The 18553-nt window shown below is 37.2% G+C and overlaps 1 protein-coding gene across 1 annotated transcript; it reads right to left on the minus strand.

Annotated features, from left to right (window-relative positions):
* Positions 1-4836: 4836 nt before the first annotated feature.
* spi1b (Spi-1 proto-oncogene b) lies at positions 4837-13017 on the minus strand. The gene is made up of 5 exons (XM_047363948.1): positions 12627-13017; positions 12026-12116; positions 10747-10943; positions 8499-8649; positions 4837-6077 (listed from the first exon to the last, which is right to left on the minus strand). Exons 1-5 carry the CDS (start codon positions 12666-12668, stop codon positions 5764-5766), a joined length of 795 nt encoding a protein of 264 aa, XP_047219904.1. The 5' UTR covers positions 12669-13017; the 3' UTR covers positions 4837-5763.
* Positions 13018-18553: the final 5536 nt, after the last annotated feature.

The raw sequence follows: 18553 nt of genomic DNA on the forward strand, positions 1-18553 counted from the left end.
TCGCAAGATTGAGGCATTGAAATGGCCCCATAAACCAGCAGCTCCTTAATGTGCCTAAAACCAAGCGCAAACTTAGAGGTGATGTTTTCATTCTAGCTGCTCCAGAGTTGTAGAATGAGCTGCCCTTGCATGTCAGACAGGCCTCTTCTCTTTGAATTTAAGAATCTTATGAAAATATATTTATTTGCTGTAGCCCTAGGCACAGGTTGGTCTCTATTTTTAACTTTTAAAATGTTTTCTTTTCTTTGATTGTTCACATCATTTGCATATGTACAGCACTTTGTGGACATGTAATGCTGAAACACTCAGCTGGACTGGACAATATTCTACTACAGAGGTGGGTAAATATCTAGTAGCCATTAGTGTAACAATACACAAAAATAATGTACCTCAGTTTTAAAGTCATAGTTTTTCATTATGTTTCAATGAAGAAAAAAAAAAAAAGTATATTGTTTTCTTGTACTCTATAGTGAATGAAAACAGTTTACAGTTTCTGACAATTTAGATTTTAATCAATATGATCAAGAAGGGCCAGAATAGAGCTGACTGGAGATCTGGTTTGATTTTAAACAAATGATAAATAGATGTATTACACAGCACAATAACAAAACAAAAAAATAGGTCAGTATTGTAATTGTAAGTATTGTAACAATCCAGTGTCCCAGTTGTACTTGAATGCACCATATAAGCAAACCTGTTGGGAAAGCCCTTGTTGTCACAGTGACTCCTCTGACAGTATTGGTATGTGGTCATACTGTATGTCTGCTGTTGATAAAGCCTCACATGACACCTGAGGCTGATTGAACACTATAGGGAGCTGGATTTGGACTTTTCCCTACACCAGTCATGTTTACATTCAGCCTAAAGTCATTTAAGGTAATTTAGTAGTTGAGAGTTATGCAACTGATCACTGTTGAAAAACACCGAGATAAGGGCTTTCGTGTGGTTCACCTCACTTTCTCCATCATCGCTAAGTAAGAAACCTTATTGTTCTCTCAGGCTTCAGTGGTAGTTGTTTAAAGTTGAATAATTCCCACATTAAAGGTTCTGTCTGTGTCTGTCATTTTACTCGTGATAGTTCTGACCCACAAGCAGAAAACACTCTGAAGAGGAGACAAGATTATGAAGGAGATTTGTTTTCTTAAACAAGAATTAATGTGAAATGTTCTGGAACTGGTACGGGCAGATCGCTAACTGTACAGAAAGAAAAGGAAATGGCTGGGGAGACAAGGAACTATAATAGGACTGAACTAGAGAAAAACAACTATTGTAATTGAGGATACGCTTACTATGTAGGAGTAGTCTAACCGCCAGGGGTTGAGGGATTTGGGGTCGAAGCTCACGACACAGGAGTGTTTCAGAAGGTTTCTCTGGTGCTGTTTAAGTGAACTAGATGAGTACAAAAAGAGGTTCAAGGTGAAGGTACTTGCGTTGGATGGTGGACAGGGTACGCTTATGTCTTGGTCCAGATGATGGAGAAAACAGGAAGCTGCCAGCTGGTTGTTGTCCAGACGAAGTAAACAGGAATCTTGGATCTTAATCCACAAAAATAGGAGACCTTTCTCCAGAAGACGAAAATCCCAAAACAGCAAAACAATGCTAAGAGCGAAGTCAGGCATCAACAAAAGTTATTCGAAGGTTCAGGTAAAACAACCAGCAAAGGAGCACAAACAAAGGTTACTAATAGCATAGCACATAGCAAAGATTTAGTTGTGGGTGGAGCTTGTACCACTGAAGGCAAACACTCTGGCACTGAATTGCTGGCAGCCTCCTGCTTAAGTACACCTCCAAGCAATCAGCAGATTGGTTGCACCTGTCACCCAGCACACCTGAGAACTCCAGCATCATCTGAGAAATGAAACATTGTTAAAAGCACACACACACACACAACCCAGACCCCGACAGTGTCAGGTATGCTACATTACTTTGGTACAGGTGCATGCTGAACTGAAAGGGCTATACTGAAACTGTTTGGTACAAACACATCTATCTCTACACCTCTAATGGTGAGAGTCATTTCTTTTTACTTGGCTTCCAAAGAACTATGCATGGCTTATTTTTACTAGAAAAAATTGCCAGAGCTATTTGACACTAAGATGTTTTTTTGTCTTTCTTACCACCCTCTTCATTGTGTGTGGCGTCAACATAAACATGGGTCCTCATTCAGCTTTGTTTGTCACAGTTAAATTTTTTTAAAGCTTTTTCCACCAAAGCAGTTCAGAGCCCATTCTGGTTCCTGAACGTAATTTCGAACCAGTGAAAGACAAGAGGTTCCAGAGCACAAACGTTGGTTCAACTCGGGCACTGAAATATGTACGTTTCTTCTGCATGAACCATAATATCACCCATAGGTGCATTGACGCTGCAGATAATACAAGGAACAAGTACAGCAGTGAAGATGAAGAATGTACAGTATAAAATTTTATATATTTGCAAAACCACGCTAAACATGTATTATATAACTACCGTAAATTCCGGATTACATAGTGCACCTGATTAAAAGCATGCTCTAATTTTAGAAAGAAAACCAATGTTGTACTTGTACAGGCTGCACCGGATATTAAGCTGCGGGTGTCCCATGTTGTAATATGATTTACACAGAAAGATATAACACGTGAGGAATTTTTAACTGTTAACTTCATCCGTGTGGTAATATAAACAAATGCATATTGCAAATGCTTTTTTTCGAACAGTGGCTAACACGGCTACCTTTAAATATACGTACGTCATCAGTAACACAGAAATTTCGTTGCTTATGCTTTTTCACTGAACAGTGCACGAACAACTTTCCAATATCTCCTAACTGATATACACTGCAGCCTACCAGGTCAAAAGTCATTGATCGCCTACTTCATCTACTTCCTGCGCACTGAAACCTTCAAAGTCCTGTTGTTCAGTGTCTGAATTGAACAGCCTCAGGATCTCATCACTCTCTTCATTGACGCTCTCATTTGAGCGCACCCGGTCCTCTTCATCTCGCAGTCCAGCCATTTGAAACCCGTTGGTGATTTTCCATGTTGATGAGGGTGAATATAAATGACTGATTTACAATACCGGTAATTGAATTGTGAAAGTGCTCTTGATTTATCGAACAAGTTCATGGGACCTCTTTGAGCTACTCATCAATTTGATTGATCTACTGTTACCAGGCAAAATCTTTTTGGCAGCATGAAAAACAACATGCATTAGTCGCACTGTTGTATTGACCGCAGTGTTCAAAGTGTGTGAAAAAAGTAGCAGCTTAATCCAGAATTTACGGTACTTGTTTCCATTACACTCATGGGTTCTGAAAATGTGCAAATAAAAACATTTTACATACCATTGTTCTTGCACGGAGTCGCTGTCTCCTTTTTCATATTAACTGTAGTGAACGCTCTCTTTAAAATTAAAATGAACATTGAGTGCAGCTCAGCAAGCTCCGCTGTCTTACTACCATGCTTTTTCCCCACGCTGTGAGACGCCCACTGTTGATGAGTTATGCTTGGTTCCTAAAACAGGTGGAAACGTGTGTCGGTCCACAACAAAACACCAAAGTTTGAAGGCATGTAAACCGAACTGGTCCAAGAAAGAGAATGGAAAAACGCTTTTTGAACTTTAAACTGCTCTATTGCACAGTTTTAGTTCAGTACATATCAATTTCTAAGAGGACTATTTTTTGTTGGTTGAGTCACATAACTATAAGCTTTAATGACTGAGGCATAAAAGGCTCCTAAAGGCCTATAATATAATTTGACAGACAAAACAGGCTTTGAGCATCATCAAGGTGATTCCCAATGAGCTTATAGCAGAAAACTTGACATACAGAAAAAAATCACCTGAAGGATTATGGATCTCTCAGGTCCTGTGTGAGGTTTTTCAAACCAAATACATAAGCATTGTCCTTATGCTTATGTATTAAGGAACACAGAACACAATATCAGAAAGCTTAAAGAACCCACACAACTTTGAAATAGCTGCATGAAAGGAAAGAAAATGTAAAGAAATTAGAGCTGCTTTAAAATTTTTGCACAGCACGGTATACATGTTAAACACGCTTTTAAAATGTGTAACGTAAGATGAATCAGCATATCAGCTCAGTAGATTGTATTTTGTTGAGTCATGTCATAATCAGTCCTCCCATCTGGTACTTATGGACACAAGCTGACCATTGTGGGGAGCTGTTGGGTCTTCAGAAGCCTATGGACAGTTTATATGTACATACTTTACTGCACATGTTAACAAAACTGGTTTCTCTTTTTGATAATTTCTTTTGAGTTCTTTAATATTGTCATTAAACCACAGTGATTTATGTCTTTAAAACCGGTTTTAAATGTGCAGCAAATAAAGCTGTAAAACTTTCATTCTATTTTTCTGCAGCAAAGGTGGTGCAACTGTAGAGAAATAAACAAAATATCTTCAGATGAATAAATAAAGCAAAACCTACTCTGTCTTTTAATATATAATAAACAAAACACTTTCCTTAATAGATAGACAATAACTGGACAATGACATTCAATTTGTATGTGTGAAGATTGACATGAACAAACCAGTTGTATCACTGCAGAGTCCTCACACCAGTCATAAGCAGATCGCAAATGCCTGCAGTTGGTCAGGATTCAGTTATATGAACCATCGTGTGACAAGACACTTCACCCCCTCAGGCCTCCATTAACCTCAAAGTTCCTAAAAGTTGAGCATTTATCTTTAAGATATAATGAAAGATTATAAACTTCATATGTAAACCCAACATTCTTTAACTTCACAGTTTGTATATCTCTTGTACTTTTATTTTTTGTTTTAATTCTGATGTGTGTTAAAGTTACCTCCAAATAATCTCTGCAAATGGCACAACACACATTAATTAATGCACAATTTATTCTTTACGAGCAATTCTCAGCCATACAGTTTGTACAATTTATGGTATAAGAAGGCACAATATATATATATATATATATATATATATATATATATTACCTAAACACAGAAGATGTTTTTCTACTTAATCACATCTTTGCCTCCAGGCTGTTTAAATATTAGCCTGCTTATATAAAGAGGCGACATTAACACAGAAAATGTACACAAATAAGAGAACTTGTGTCAAACACAGTGGAGAAAATGGGCAAGGCTCAACGAGATGTGAGGACTGAGGGCCTTATGCTACTCAAATTGAGCCTTCTCATATTGATGTATAAATCTACAGCCTAAAAACATTCAGACAGGTAAAGAAAGACAGAATAACTGTTTAAAGATGAGCAAATTCGCTACAGAGTCTTCAATAATAGTCTTCAAAAACGTCTGGGCAAATCTATTAAGTCTTTTAAATAAAATTGCAGATACAGAAAAAAATGGATTACAGGAAATATGAAGGAAATAAAAGGAAAACAATTATATTTTTAATAGCTTTGGTTGCCTTTGCTTATGAAGTTGTATTAATTTATTAATTTTGTTTCTTTTTTCAAATACTTCACTTACAAATCACTCCCATTTGTTACATTTAATAATAGGTTTTTATTCTATTAAAGCGATACTTTGTATGCTTCTTATTTGATGTTTTTTACTGAGTTTTGCACCTTAATGACCTTTTATAACTCACCAAGTGGTTTCCCTGCATATTTTCTCAAAGAATGAGCCTAGAGACCATGAAAGCATGATGACTAAAATATGTACCATGCTCTTGGGAAGACTGGTACTGTACAATATCATCTTTTTCATTTCTATAACGCTATCTAACTGATCACCAGGTTCAACAATGTAGCTACAGGTATACTAGAAAATATTTACAGCCTAAATGTAAGATTTTCTCTCCAGATGACTCTTTCCCAACACCTCGTCGCTGAACTGGTACGTGAGCTTCTTCTTAATTTTTTTCACCTCGCCTGTTTTGCCGTAATTGCGCAAGGCACGAGCCATCTTCTGATATGTCATTTTTTTCCGGTTTCCCTTCTGGATTCCCCAGCGGTGTGCAAGAGCCTCCTTGTGTTTAGACGAAAACTGAAAGGTCCCCTTGTCTCTGTCCACCCACCAGATACTGTCCTTCATGTCTCCGTTTCTTAGAAGGTCCAACAGGAACTGGTACAGACGAATCTTTTTTTTGTTACCTTTGAGAAAAACATGGTGTTACATCATTAGAACTCAAAATCTTTTGTTTGAATACCAGAAAATAAAGCGGTGTTTATGAAGAGGCCTGGAGTCACAAAGCACATGTGTCAATGACACATCTCTTCACATTTTTAATCATCAATACCCACACCACCCCCTTTTTCTTTTGTCTGTTCGACAAGCTTAGATCAAAACTGCCACCACTATATTTAAAAAAACTCAATGCTATAAGTGCAAATTTAAACACAAATAAAACTGAAGAGCTAATAAATGTGCTGAGATAAGAAAAAAAAATGCTCATATAGCTAGACCAAAACCTTGTTGACAGACACAAGAGAGGCTCAGCTGACTCAAATAAGCTCACATAAAAACAAAGAGGGAGAGCATATATGTGTTTCTATGACAGAGTAGTGGAGTTAACCACAATTAAACAAACAGGTGACAGTCACATTTATACAGAATAGAAAAAATAGAACAAATTACCCCCCAAACTTTCTAACATTAAAGCATCTCTTCAGACGGTGTCATTCCCGGATGAACAAACGTCCATTGCTCCATAGCTCAGTACACGCATGCATCCTTTAAACACTGCACAACATATGCTCATATACTATACGTCTGGCCCACCACCATTAAACATGCAAAACCAGCAGTGTTAAAAGCAGTTGTGCAACCAATAGTTCATTCTAAAAACTTTGCTCTCAGCAGAACACACAGCTGACTAAACTACACGACAAAACCTTTTTTTTAATCCAGAAAGACAACTTTAACAACTTTGCCCTCTCCCTTTCTTAGTATGTTGAGTGGTGTTTAATATCAACAAAAACATTTTATCACTTGGCTGATCGTAAATGGCAATAATGCAGCAAAACTCCTGATGTCTGAAAAACCTCAAAATGCCATCAGAATGACTGGCCGATGTAAGTTCACAACACTGTGCTATTTGCTCCATTGTTTGCACAGCTGCTGTGCACATCACCTGCTTCATTTCTGCAATGCGTTCAAAAGCCAATGTAGCTAAAATTGGTGTAAATTCTCAGCCACCAAGGACATGACAATACTAAGTGTTTAAATAGAAGGCAATTGGACAACTTATCTTGTTTCATAAAGATGTTTCACCTCCTATCCCAAAGACGTCTTCAGTTCTAAGCATGGGTAGGAAATATCAGGCTTTTAAGTTAAAGGGTAATTAAGCGATGGACTTTAATGATCTTATTAGTGTAATTGTTCTGACTGCAATATATAAGCCTGATACTTCCAAAACAGTAGTCTTAATGAGAGATGACACGTCCTCAGAAAAACAAGATAAGTCCACTTGCTTTCTATTTATGCACCAAGGACTTGCTCAATAGGATGAGTAGTCGTCTTGCGATTGGAAAGTTGTGCATTTGATTTCATCTCTCTTCCAAGCCACATGTCGTTTTCTGTCTGGGCAAGGCACTTATTCCCGATGTAAAAGTGGTTTAAGTGAAAAGTGGTTTATAAGTATGTTTAGTGAATCTTCCATATAGCAGATTGCACTAAATACAGGCATGTAGATGCAAACACATCGAATTCAGCAGAGGTGAACAATCTGAACTTATTTTTCAACAGCTCGTAGTTGCCCTTGCTTCAGCCACAAGCACAGCAGGTTGAGAGGTGTTCAAAGAGACAAAGAAAATATTGGGAACTAAGGTTCCTGGCAAGATTCAACTATAATTGCTCGACATTGGAGAAAGGTGTTTCAACAAAAATAATTTATGTAGATGTTTAAATGTGCCGTCGGCACCTCGTAAAAGACAGTGAAAATGAATTAATTTTATTCACTGGGTAAAAAAGCAAAAGATCTTTACTGAAGTTCAGTAGTAATCACATAGTGAAATTATAGCACATAGTCTAGAATAATATGTACTGTGTTCATTTGGTATGTTTTGTCATAAAGAAAAAGCATACATTTGTGCCTTCCTGACTGTGATTATGCCTTTTCTTAATTTTTGCTTTGTAAATGAAAAAGGTTCTTTAGTTTCCGTTAGGGGGCTGCTGCTTTACTCGGCCCCCAAGGCATAAATCCGACCGTAGAGTATTATATAATTTTTCATTAAATATTCTTTTGCATCTGATTGACCCCCAATTTAACATAGTTGTATTCCTTCTATGCAATCTGCATGTCACAAATAGCGGTGGTCTTTGAGAATCCAAAGCCTGGAATGCAGTTTACATAGACACACTTTAATATCGGGGAATTTCCCCCTTAATGTATGGAAAATGTCCCATTTAATCTGCTTTTGTACAGAGAGAGGGGTGGTAGTGACTCAAATTTGCTATTTTAGGAGTGTATATGCCAATTCTGGTTTGCGGACTATCAGCACTAATAAACAGCTTTGTTAGTTCATCTTACTGTGTACAGTACATTAGTACGAAAAGGTAATATGGATCCTTACCTAGCTCTCCTGATGTGACGTAAGGGACTCGATCTCTCAAGCACTCTTCATCTGATACTTCGAGGGGCGGACTCCTTCCTCCATGCTCCTCATCATCAGAGCTGCGTGGGGTTACACGAGGTGGATATACAGCTCGAGGGAAGAAAGCTACCTATGTGTGAATCAAAGTGTCAAACATCAGTATAATTCAATTGTGAACTCATTTGCCATAAAAAAAAAAACTCCATAGTGGAACTAAACAGTTCCTGCTACCATTACTATCAGACTAGTGAACTAGTAGAGGAAATCAAGTTCATTGAGTCTGACAAAAACTATTAAAAGGTTGAATATTATAGAATATGCATAATCTCCCCAAAGGTAGCAGTTCAAAAGTATTTTTATGAAAACAGCCATAATCCAGTTTGCCTTTCTAAGAAGCCATGCTGTTGTAATATCTGTTAGTTGCATTGTCTTTCCTAAATAAGAAATATCTTCCTGTTACACAACAAATGATATCCGGATTGTGGCATTAGTTGCTCCAGAACCAGCATGCATCAACCAGCACTAACAGATATCATGCCCCTCATACCGTTAAATGTCTACCTATAGTCATAATGTTTAAGCAGGAGGCACAGAGGACGAAATAATTCACATTCCTAAGCAAATTAAATAAAAATTGGAAAACCACATTTTAAATTCCTAATCTAATTTAGGCCAGTTTCTGTTAAACACATTTCAAGTCACTCTCCAATACCTGTAAAGTAGAGGAAATGTTAGATTATCCCAGAATCTGGAAGTTTAACTTTAAGAAAATGACTGTTTCCAGTTTAGGACTTGCAGTATATCTTACTTTAAACCAACATGGGTTTAACTTTGACTGCAGGCCTCTAACTGATATGTGAAAAGTGCTTAAACTGTTGCAAAAATGACTGTAACCAGCTGATTTGTAAGGTTTACAGATGAGAATCGAAGATATAAAAGAATAATTTTACTCTAGCATAGTTTTTGCATGTTTTTGTCAAGGTTCTTTGAAAATATAGTAATGTCTGATATATAAAAAAATGTATAGATTTTCCTGCCTGTGTTCAGGCTGGTAAGATACACATCACTTTTTAACAGACAGTATTTCACACCATACCCCCAAAAAACAGACAAAAATACCAACTGTGTTGGGTTTCTATTATGTCTGTGAGTGAAAGAGTTTGGCACACACTCTTCTCTGCATGAGCTGTGATGTGTGTATGCATCGGTATCTGTGTGCATGGCTGGGTAAAGCTTCTCAATCTATTAATAACATTCTGGTAAAGACAAAATAAAACTGTTAAAGGTGGACAACGGCCCCTGCAGTGGCACAATAGACTTCCCATTGTATTTTTGGATGACATTTGTATTGATGCAGTGACACCTCTCATTTTCACCTCCCCCTGATGCAAACACATCAAACACGGAAAAAAAAATTCTTTGGATTTCGAGGGATACCTACAAAATGAACTGAAAGTTTGCATTTGGTCTAACCTCTTTGCAAATGGTTTTTTAAATTCTTTCATATTTCCAGTTATGATATCCTAACTCAGATATAAAGAGTGATCTTTGTAGTATATTGTGCCACACAAATATAGTGCAGGATTGTTTTACTTAAGCATTTGTTAAACGTGAGTGAAAAGTAGCTTGTGAAATGCTGCAACCACACAGCGCAGAAGTAAAATGGTTTCAGACTGTCGATACAGTCGGAAATGCTGAGCATAAACATTGTCCAAAAACCAGAGGCCTCTGTTCTACCTCACTGGCTCACAAATGGAGGCTGAAGCAGACAGATGTGACTTTAAATTAGCCTAGCAGAGTCAACAGGGTCTATTCAGAGAAAACACTGTTTTTAAACTGATTAAAAACTGTAAGAAGACTAAAATTGAAGTGTTTTTCTGTAACACGAAGATTCACTTCCTGATTTTAGCTACGAGTCCTGAGAACGGACTCTCAAATCTTTTTTTTTTTCATCGGATTTTAATCCAAAGTCTGAACTAAAAAATGCATGGTTGTTTAGGGGTATTAGGAGAAAGTTTTTATCAAGCTGAAGCTCTCTGTTTTCTGATGATTTCTTTGCCATCCCACAGAGTGAGCTGTGGCAAGTTAATATTATGATCAGTCTAACTCACCCTTGTGAGAAAATCTTTCTTCAGTTGTCATCACTTTAAAAAGAGTCACTTCATAGTTGGTACTGACAACAACACAAACAAAATGTGTTGCTCACACTGCTGACAGGAAAACTCACTGGTTGCTGCAACACATGTGAATGTGCGGCTAGGTTCGGGTCGAGCAGGTTCTCTGCTTCATACCGCAGGGGGTCGTGCCGTATGAGGCCAGTCGGATGGAGAGCTTGGACGCTCTGCAGCTCTGTGAAGTTGCTCTCTTGCAGGTTTTCAAACTCAACAGGGTGAACGTGGGGGTGCGAATGGTAGTCCCAGTGATCTACACAAAAGCGAAGGGAAAAAAAATTATGATGATGGCAGCAGATGTCTTTGCTATTTCGCACTGTTTCAATCATGTGGTTCTCAACATTTTCAGCCTGTATTCTTATAGACATTAACCCCCGGATACTAATTCTGAGTTACACCTACACACAAACAAATGTCCTCGACAAAAGTTAATAAAGCGGAGACACTTATGCAGATGTAGGACTGAGCACGTTTAAAAATACCCCATCAGAAGCAACAAAACGTCACTGCGCCCTGCTAATTCATAGTGCTACCTCTACTGTAAATGTGCAAAATATTTTTGAGTTTGGACCTTTCTTATGCTTCTATGTTTGGACTGGAACAAATTTAAAAACAGAAAGAGGGTGCCTCAACACAAACAAGTTTTTCTAAACCAATAAAATACAAACTATTTGCATTTACCTACATTTCCGAAACAAAAAACTTAAAGCCCCTCATTTGCTTTAATAGTATCCAACTAGACATTTTTCTTTACCTTATGCTGCCTTATAGGATAATTTATAAACTTTCTCAGAAACCAATATCAGACCTTTTTACCATAAACGACCTCCTACTTACACCCAATTTCAGTTGTTTTAGTGCAACATTCAAAACAGTTGATTTCAAGAGAAAGTAAAGCACTCGCTCATGTATTAACAAAACCCCAAGGGGCAAAAGTTGTTCTATGTCTGTAGATGTAGCGGCCGAAAGAAAAGGCATCTGTTTCCTGTGTTTCCATACACCCTAATGTGGTCCGCTCCAGCTGCACACGCTGCTTTCTTTTTATGTACAGTGAACCAGAAGGGTTTGTGTTGCCACATTGGGTCATGGACTTATGATAAAAAAAGGTCTGGATGAAAAACTTAATAAAATAAAAAAGAAAAGGAATACTTTATAAAAAAAACCGAGCTATTTATTGGAAACCATCAAACTTCATTGGATTAGTTTTATAAAAGGTATATAATTTACTTAATACATATAATATTCATTTGTTTCAGTTGTAGAGGATTTTTTTTTGTCAGTTTGAATGGAAAATTACTGCTTTCAACTCAAAGTTTATGTTGAAATAAAACTTACCTGCTGGGATGTCAGCATCTAGTACATATGGGTTATAATATTCTGTAATTTGATGTCTGTAGATGTCAGACTCGTACATTTCTTCTGTGTGCTGAAAGAATAAATAAAAAGAAAAAATATTCAAAAACATGTGAAAAAAACTGTAATGCTGTTTTGTGCTGTAACCCAACATGTTCTAACACTTATAAGTCCTTAAAGTGAATTCAACAACACTTCGTTTTTATAAAATCTTCACCTAATCAATAAAGTTCCCCACGCTTTAAATGAGATCAGACAATGTTTCTTGTGATAAAGTCTTTTTTTTCTTTTCTTGTCTCTGCAGTTCTGAAACTCTCGAGAACTTTAGAGTTTCGTTTTCATGTCGCCTGTAGTATAAAAGACTCTTACAATTCGTGTCTTTCACTCAACTTGAAGCAGAGACCACAAAAAGTCATCTTATATGAAAAAGAAATCTATCATCCATTCTCTAGTCTATGAAATATATTTTTTCTTTTACTTTTTTAATGCTCGTTGAAGTCAGACCGCACCAGAACTGCTTCAGCTGTCACACCCTAAGTCTCCTGAAGGTTTCAATAAAATTAAAGAAATAAAATATACTTACAGGAGGGATGAGGTAGCTCTCCATTCTGTATGAATGCAACATGGAGACCTCTTCTCCAACAAACCGACTCTGAGACACTTTGCTGGCAAAAACCCTCTCACAACCTTTCAAAACTTTTGTGGCACCATTGCACAATGTTTCAAAATTTCCTCTCACTCAACGAAAACCAACCCCAAAAAAATGTCCCTTATTGTATAGCAGGAGCTTGTGACCTTAGCTGTGCTCAGAGGCCTGCAGCTTGGTCAGGCAAAATCAAACTGAACGAGGCCTCGTTGTTGTTTGCCAGTAAAATGAAAAAGGAACTTTTTACTTCTGTAAAATGTCTGTGGGTGGGAGCATTCAAGTGTGCCTGCTACAGGTTCCTGGCTATTGATGATTTGTCAGAGAAGACCATGAAGCTTCATATTTATCAGCGATAAATGTCCCCTCCCTCATTGGCCAATCATCGTCAAGGACTCTCCTCAGTGACAGTTTCTCACTTAAAGATTTGCTTCACAGGTGATAAACACAGTCTAAAGTAAGCTGTGTGAATATATATTTAACTTGTTAACCTTAGACTCTGCACATCATTTTGAAGATTGTCTTATATTCTAACATATAACAACAGAACATCTATTTAAATGCATATTAAACACAATAGACAACTTCTGTTGTTGTATGAGTTCATAGAGTTGTTTTCACAGTTATATGAATTTACATTTCTATCAGAAACATTTAATACTGTTCGTGAAAATTAAAATAGCAAGTATAAAATTATATTGTCCAAATCATCTCCACATTTTAATGTGTTATTATCTGCTCCACGGCTCATGTTGTTGTTAACTTGTGCAACAGATCTAGAGGGTCTCCTTCCTGTTGTCCCCACATGGGACCACCTACTAAGCAGGAAGAAGCTTGAAGCTTTATCCCAGGTAGGGGGGGGGGGGGTACGGGGGCTTGGGAGGTTGGGGGGTCTTTGGGGGGGGGGGTCAAATTTAATGTAATTTTCTATTATCTCCTTATAGTCTGCTGTTAGGAAATGAGGTCATGACTCTAAGAACCAACAGCAGCTGACTTATTCTGCTGTGATCAGAGTTAATACCCTGCCAGGTTACAGAAGCGTCAATGGGCCTAAACAGGGACTAGCACGACCAGAAATGGAAAAAGAATGTAACACAAAGTTATTAGATAAAATGTACCATTTTATCAAGGACTGCATGAGATATGAGCATTTGTATGACCATTTATCACCTTAATTCATCAACATACTTAAGAACACTCAAATAAAATCTTCATTCATCATCATTGTTTAGGTGCATGTTAAATGTTTACAGGGTTCAAATGGAAATAGGAAGGCACCAAATGGTAATGCGTTGACACGAATTAGGGTTTACACACGTGGCGATTGAGTCAGTTCCAGAATACTAAAAATGCACAGTCACACACACCACCACAAAGGAAACATATTAAGATATATGTAAAACATTTTTTAGCCCTTTTTCCTAATTTGTTAAATGTTAAACTCTCATTCCTTACAGTAAACCCAGTTATATTCCTTAATCTAACACGATGCATATGCTTTCAAATCATTTAATTTTCTCACCAACAGACTTCTTAAACTTTCATTTAGCATAATAAGCCATTTCTACCCCATCTTCTCTGCAGATCCTTAACATAACTCACTGCACCATGCACAACTGGAAGATAAGATGAAGGTACAGTCTCCATGCTGTAACCACTGTGAGCCGTGAAGCAAGATATGGATTACAGTTTTGCAGCAGTTCATAGAGAAGCCACTGTTTGTAACCATCTACAAGAGGAACCGAACACCTCTGCTATCATACTAGGAAACAGAGAAAAGGTGGTTTGTTTTCATTTACCAGCACGCTTGTATGTAATATGCGCAACTTAACTCTGGTCAAAACGTCTGGGTGACAATACGGTTAGGCGTGTTTTTGGCAAGTCTCCGAGGCCACTGTAACAGCTGAAAATAAACACACATATCCCTGATGCTGAAATAACTGTGGAATAGTACAGTAAGCATGCGGCACAAATCTGAATGTGTATTATTAGGGCAGCTTGTTCAAGAGGAAGAATGCTGCTTTGTGATAAGGCTGTAAATAGATTACTTGCTGTACATTTAAAATACTTAGTTATCTTGATTTCCTAGCCAGGATCAGTAAAAGCGCAAAGTTCTCCTCCACACATAAAATACAAAGTCAAAACACACAAACAGCAAAACATATGAGTGACTATCACTGGAATCGTTCAGCAGTGTGTGTGTTAGATAAAGATGTAGATTTATATGTAAACGTTCTTGATTATATGCTGTGAAAAACTGCATGGAAATTGTCATTATTAGAGTCCCCCATCCGGAGAGCTGTTAAAACCACACAACCCCCCCACTTGTCTGTCTTAATCACAGCTGGCTGAGCACAACCGATGAAATATACAGTAGCATTTTCTGACTGTATTAATAAACAGAGAGAGCTGCAGCTTGACCAGCACTTTTTCCATTACAACTAGTTTCAGTTTATCCTAAACATTGAATGCGTTCTGTTTGATGCTTAATGCAACCTGACTGAAAATTAAAAAGTCATATTAACTTTGTAACCACTTAAATTAGCAAAACTCATCAGTACCATAATTAATAACATTTAATGTTCTCACAGAAAGTATAAAACATTGAGTCAGTAACAGAGAAATATGGTTATGAAGGCTGTTGAACATCAGTGTAACATTAGCTCAGTTTATCATTAATTTCTAAAATAGGTTGTATGTGCAGTAGTATTAAAACACAGTACAAATACTTCAGCATGAGTAAAATCTATGAATAAATCAATTGAATTTGATGGATAACTCTGGCTTTTAAGCACCACATAAAGAAAAATTGTGTTGCAAGTTTGTATTTGAGCTGTAAAAAAGGAGCTTTGTAGAGAAATGCAATACCTGTATGTTTCATAGATCTTAAAGTTTGGCTTAGTTAAGAAAACCTTGACACCTTAGATGACCAACAACATTCACTGACCGCTGAATTAGGTACACCTGTTTAAAAGCTTGTAGCCCTTCATTGCCAAATGACATGATAGTTTTCTTATGCATTTAGGCATTTAGAACTGGTTAAGACAACTTGCTAAAGTTAAACCATGGACAATATAATGGGGATAAAAGACAATTGAGCGAAGTGACTCGGTATGGTTGTTAGAGCAAGATGGCAGGAGTGAGTATTTCAGAAACTGCTGGTCTGCTGTGATTTTTACTCACAACCATCTCCCAGGTTTACAGACAACGGTCCTAAAAAGAAAAAATATCCAGTTACCGACATATTTATGGGCAAAAGTGCTTTTGTTTAAGTCAGCTATAGTGTAGAATGGGGAGACTGGCTTGGGATGATAGAAAGGTAACAGTAGCTAAAATAACCAGTCGGTACAACCAATGGGCTACAGCAACCAGATCAAATGCCACTCATGTTAGCTAAGAACAGAACTGAAGCTGCAATCCACAGAGGTTAACCAAAACTGGACAATTAGAAAATTAAAAACTGGTGACTGGTCTGATGATTCTCATCTTCAGCTGTCTCATTTAAACGGTAGGGTGGAAACACCAAAGCATGGATCCATCCTACCCTGCTCAGTTGTTGGTGGTGTAATTGTGAGGGAGACAGTTTCTTCACACATGTTGACCCTCTTAGCACCAATGGAGCATTATTCAAATGCGACAGACTGTCTGAATATTGTTGTTGACCATGTCCATCCCTTTATGACCATGCTGTACTAATATTATGATGAATACAGCAGCGTAATGCACGACATTGCAAAGCTCAGATCATCTCAAACTGCTTTCTTGAACATAACAATGACTCCAATCTAATATCACTAAATCTTAATCCAGCAAAGCATCTTTGGGATGTTGTGGAAAAGGAGATTTAAATCAGCAACAGCTGAATGACACTATCATGCCAATATGGACCAAAACCGAATTGAATGTTTCCAACATTGTTGATTCTATGCAAGAAATATTCAAAGCAGTTTTGAAGGCAAAATGGGGTAAAGCAAAGTGCAAGCAAGGTGTATCTAAAAAAGGTGCCAAAGGGTGTATATTAGTCCTACCAGTTAAAAGTTTGTAGCTCATTCAACCTTCATTCTGAATTTCACAAGGATTTTAGCAAGTCCCATCATTTAAAGTCTCATTGATTGTTCTTTTTTCTTTAAAAAAAATCCTACTACATTGATTGACTGACTGATCTTTATTTTTGAGTAAAAAGCAGTGATCAGGGTTCTTGAAGATACAGAGCAATCCACAAGATCTACCATGTAAGCATGGGGCAGATTAAGTTTACACTAATGGTCCCTCTATTCTTGTATTGTGGTTTAAATAGATTTTAGTTTATTCTTTGCATTAAAAAGACTTAATTTGCATTCAAATGTGCAAAAACCATTCAAACCATTCTTTCTAGGTCATTGTGCTGCACAGATTATTGTAGTTTTCTTATTCAGTGCTGACTGAGCCTCCTAAAATCAGAAACATTTAGGGTAGCTTCAGGAATGTACAGTAATTGTTTCAGACTCTTCTCATCTTTACATGACATTATTCACAATGTACAACACTCCCAAACTATTTTCACTGTTGTACTAAAAAAATTGTATTTTTGGTTTCCTGAACCATCTGCTGATTCAGTGTTTGCTGACCAATGAACTTCTGCCCATGTTTTTTTGAAAAGTTCAGCCTCTCTTGGAAATGATGATAGCAATTATAACAATAACAACAGTTTTCATTTTGGCTGCTTTTCAAAACACTCAGTATTCTGCAATTAAAACAAGACTTAAACCCAGCAAATACAACAAGCAAATTGAGAACAAAATACGTAACCAGAATAACGACAACAAATCAACACATATGATCAAGAGAAAGTAAAAATATAATGATATATAATAAACCAGACTTTTTTTTTAACTACCTCTTCAATTGTTCAATTGTTCAAATAGTGGGAATTTCAGAGAAGTAGGAGAAAGATTATGGAGAAAAAATCCTCAAAATGAGAATCTCAAACTTAGTGCAATGGTGAAAGAGGAGTCAGTGAAGTTTTTGACAATGACCATGGTATGTTAATTAGGTGGGCAATCAGGAACAACATTTTAAAAAAGCAAGACTCAATATGAAAATTAATAAAGGGGAAGTCTAAAGTAGCTGTGCTGCTGGATGTGAACAGTTTCCCATGGTGGTTAATGATGTTAATGGTGGTTGATGAAAGTAGGCAGAGGGAGCAAAAACATGCTTGTCTTACTAAAGTATAAGAGGGACAGACTCTGGAATCATCAGTGATGACTGAAACAGAGGGATATTTCACAAAATTTGGGTCAAACTATTTCTTCATCTCTCCAGAATGGTCAGACAAGGTAGAAAAAGAAAGAATTGCAATTGGGTCTCATCGTCCAGGGTGAGTAGATAGAAAATGTATTTAAAAATGGCTTCAGGGCTGTGCTCTGGGGAACACCACTTGTAACTGGGCTATTATATTAATATTATTATTAAACACTGAGTGCTACTTTAAGGGTAGGATGTAACACTGCCATTGATTTGCTGAGCTAGCTGGAACTCAGATGTGGGAATAACATGGCATCTGAGTTGGGTGCGCTCTAGCTGCAACTTGTAAAAATAGTGAGTATTGCAAATTCCAGTGCGGCTGGCTGCTATAAGTAACACAACCGTAGTGCTAATGAGTATTGTTTATACTTGCAATTTTTACCATCTTTTATATATGGGGCTGCCATTTTGGACATCAAATTCCAGGGAAGGTTAAAGACCTTTGACCTTCCAAGCTAGAATTCCTACTTCAAGGAACAGTTTTTATGTTTTTCTAAATGGGTATTCAGAAATCAGATTTCTGAGAGGGATGAGCACAAGGCAAACAGCAAGTGATTTGCTGCTGATAGCACTGAAAGAAAGAC

The sequence above is a fragment of the Girardinichthys multiradiatus genome, chromosome 4 (genome assembly GCF_021462225.1).
Source record: "Girardinichthys multiradiatus isolate DD_20200921_A chromosome 4, DD_fGirMul_XY1, whole genome shotgun sequence".
Lineage (NCBI taxonomy): Eukaryota > Metazoa > Chordata > Actinopteri > Cyprinodontiformes > Goodeidae > Girardinichthys > Girardinichthys multiradiatus.

Coding starts and splice junctions, on each gene's coding strand:
- spi1b (XM_047363948.1), bottom strand. CDS start 12,668: ATGTTGCATTCATACAGAATGGAGAGCTACCTCATCCCTCCT. Junction 12,117..12,626: donor AGAGCTACCTCATCCCTCCT/GTAAGTATATTT, acceptor TTATTCTTTCAG/CACACAGAAGAAATGTACGA. Junction 10,944..12,025: donor AGATGCTGACATCCCAGCAG/GTAAGTTTTATT, acceptor GCTTTTGTGTAG/ATCACTGGGACTACCATTCG.